Here is a 2500-nt window from a genome sequence, read left to right as displayed (position 1 = left end):
TATTTGTGTTGAAATATAAAATGGGTGTTACCTCCACCTCCATTGCCAACTTGCACTTTCCTGAGGTTATTATTGACGTTGCTCTTTTCTCGAGCCATGCCAGCTCGTTCTTCAAGTACTGGGGGAAACCGCTGAAAAAGACAGGTGCTGCGTTATCTATAACAGACCTCACGCACGATACGTAAAACAGTGCCAGATCTTGTTTCGGAACTCCCGCTCTTTTTAACTGAGGATTGTTCAGCATAAAAGTAAACATTTTGAGTAAGAGCTGATACAACGTAGACCTGATTATTTAGTTACTAAATAATAATCTTTCTTATTTAGTTACTACTGAGATAATCAATAGGCCATTTCCGAGTTCATGTCTGCCTCCTCTTCAAAGCGAGTCGAAGTGCGAAGTTTTTGTGATGGTAATTAGTTCTACTTTGCATATGAATCAAAACTAATTTTCATAACAAAAACTTCGCACTTAGACTCGCTTTGAAGAGGAGGCAGACACGAGCTCGGAAATGGCCTACGTTGTATCGGCTTTTGCTCAAAATATTTACTTTTTCAACTTGTAATTACGTCGATCAGATCAAGCCAGTTGATTCAACGTTCACCTGAAGAGTTATTGTCCGCGGTTGCTTGATTGAAAACTTCAGCATAAACCTCGGAAAAATTATCAAATTACTGATCTAGATATCGATAAGCCACGACCTATGTTGGTTTTTATTGCAGAGGATTGTCATACCTGCCAGCCCCCAGAGTACAAAAAATCTGGAGACGTCTAGAAATCTTTGCATTGTAAGAATGTCATTTTCGTCATTGTCTCAACAGTCTTCGAAAATCACCCGAAAGCACTCCGAATGTTCTCTCGGTTAGAATCGCATTTACCTACATTGCTATTGTGCTCATAACCGCACCAACTTTCTACCATGTATTGTGCATTTTGATTAGTTGATTTCTGACGCTACTCGTTAGATCTATATCAACTTGATTGCTCTGTTTTACGTTTTCCGATCGAGAACAGCTCAAACAAAGAGCACTAAATCCACCTCTTGTTTTGTTTTCTTTTTCGACATCTCGAAAATAACTGAAATAACGAAATTAATGAAAAACATTTGAAAAAGGCCACGGTAGGTATTTCCCGGGAGATTTGGTGCTCTAACAGGGAGACCGGGATATTTGATGAAAAACTTGGAGACTCCCGGGAAAACCGCAGAGTTGGCGGGTATGGATTGTTGCCATGTCAAAATAATGTCAGTTTTTCTTAATGATGTTTGTTTTTTAGGCTGTGCAATTATCAAAGACTCCTTTCATTGTCATTGCCGTGTTGCGTGACGGTGCCGTAACGTGCTACGATACTTTGTGTGACAGGTAAGAATGGAAAGTGACAACGATAAAAGTGGCATTGATTCAGAAGCTTGGTGAAAATGAGGGCGCTCAGATTTGCCTTAAAATGTAATTAGGTTAATGCAATTTTTGATAATGATGTACAAAACACTTTATTAACAAGATGAAAGATGGTGGCGAGAAACTGCCTAAAAGTTCTTCTTGTTTTTGTTTTTTAGTTCTCCTAAACTGAAGGCGTTGACCGCCAGTTCCGGAAGGTTCATGTTGGCAGGAAAGACACTGAAAGAGGTTTGTGTGTCTCTGTGGTGCGAAAAGTGTTGTTTAGGTCTTAAATGATTTTCCAAATGACTCATACTGTACAACCCTCTCAACTGTTGGGAATCATGATTTATGATCACTGATGGACAATTAATCTTTGGCTTTATCAAAGGAACGGTTTAATAACTGTTAGCTTTCTCATCGATCTACTGGATGACGAATAAGTGTTAACCCTTTTTAGACTACTAACTAGGTTGAAAATGTTCGGTCACGGAAAGCTTAAATTTGAGGAATTTCATCAGCCAGACCAATTCTGCCTTTTCTCCCAGAGGAAGGGGGACCTCGCATTGGGTGGGATGTTCATCGGAAATTTGAATTAAACCCCTAAAAGAGACCAATCTGGGCCTGCAGGCTTTTTTAACCCCGAAAAGAGACCATATTTAAAACGTATTAAATATATATTTTTATATTTCTTCGCGCGCAACCCCAAAGGAGACCCTCACGGCTACATATGATGGACCATATGATGGCGTTTTGCCCAAAACACCCTAAGTGAGACCAAAACCCGAAATTTACACCCCTAAGCCTTTTAACAAAGGCGTCTTTGAGCTACGGACGACAACCGGATGTCAACGTTTCGCATTCTGTCTGTCTCCTAAAAGAGAAATACTATCATTCCGTTAGGCATTTAGGCGTCCTTTGTTTGGAAACTTAGTGCTTTTCGTGAACTATTCCCAGCATCTAAGAAAGTTCGTCTCAGTGGCGATTTCCTTAACAACTATCCTCAATGTTTACCCTTCCAATCATAAATCTGTGGAAATGGCCGACACATTTTCAAGGCTTTTCTTCTACTATATCGGTATTACGACACTTCCATGAATCTTGCATGTGTTTTGTGTACATCAAT

General features: G+C 39.8%; 1 protein-coding gene across 1 annotated transcript in view; it reads left to right on the top strand.

Annotated features, from left to right (window-relative positions):
• LOC137983532 (dynein axonemal assembly factor 8-like) overlaps nt 1-2500 on the top strand; it is a 20341-nt gene that overhangs the window by 14725 nt on the left and 3116 nt on the right. The window contains exons 11-12 of the mRNA XM_068830686.1: nt 1274-1359; nt 1554-1623. Of these exons, the coding sequence (XP_068686787.1) occupies nt 1274-1359; nt 1554-1623 (156 nt within the window). The remainder of the gene's footprint in view (nt 1-1273; nt 1360-1553; nt 1624-2500) is intronic.

The sequence above is a fragment of the Montipora foliosa genome, chromosome 13 (genome assembly GCF_036669935.1).
Source record: "Montipora foliosa isolate CH-2021 chromosome 13, ASM3666993v2, whole genome shotgun sequence".
In the NCBI taxonomy this organism is placed as follows: Eukaryota; Metazoa; Cnidaria; class Anthozoa; order Scleractinia; family Acroporidae; genus Montipora; species Montipora foliosa.
The sequence above is the reverse complement of the archived record's forward strand: the minus strand, read 5'-3'. Positions and strand labels throughout refer to the sequence as shown.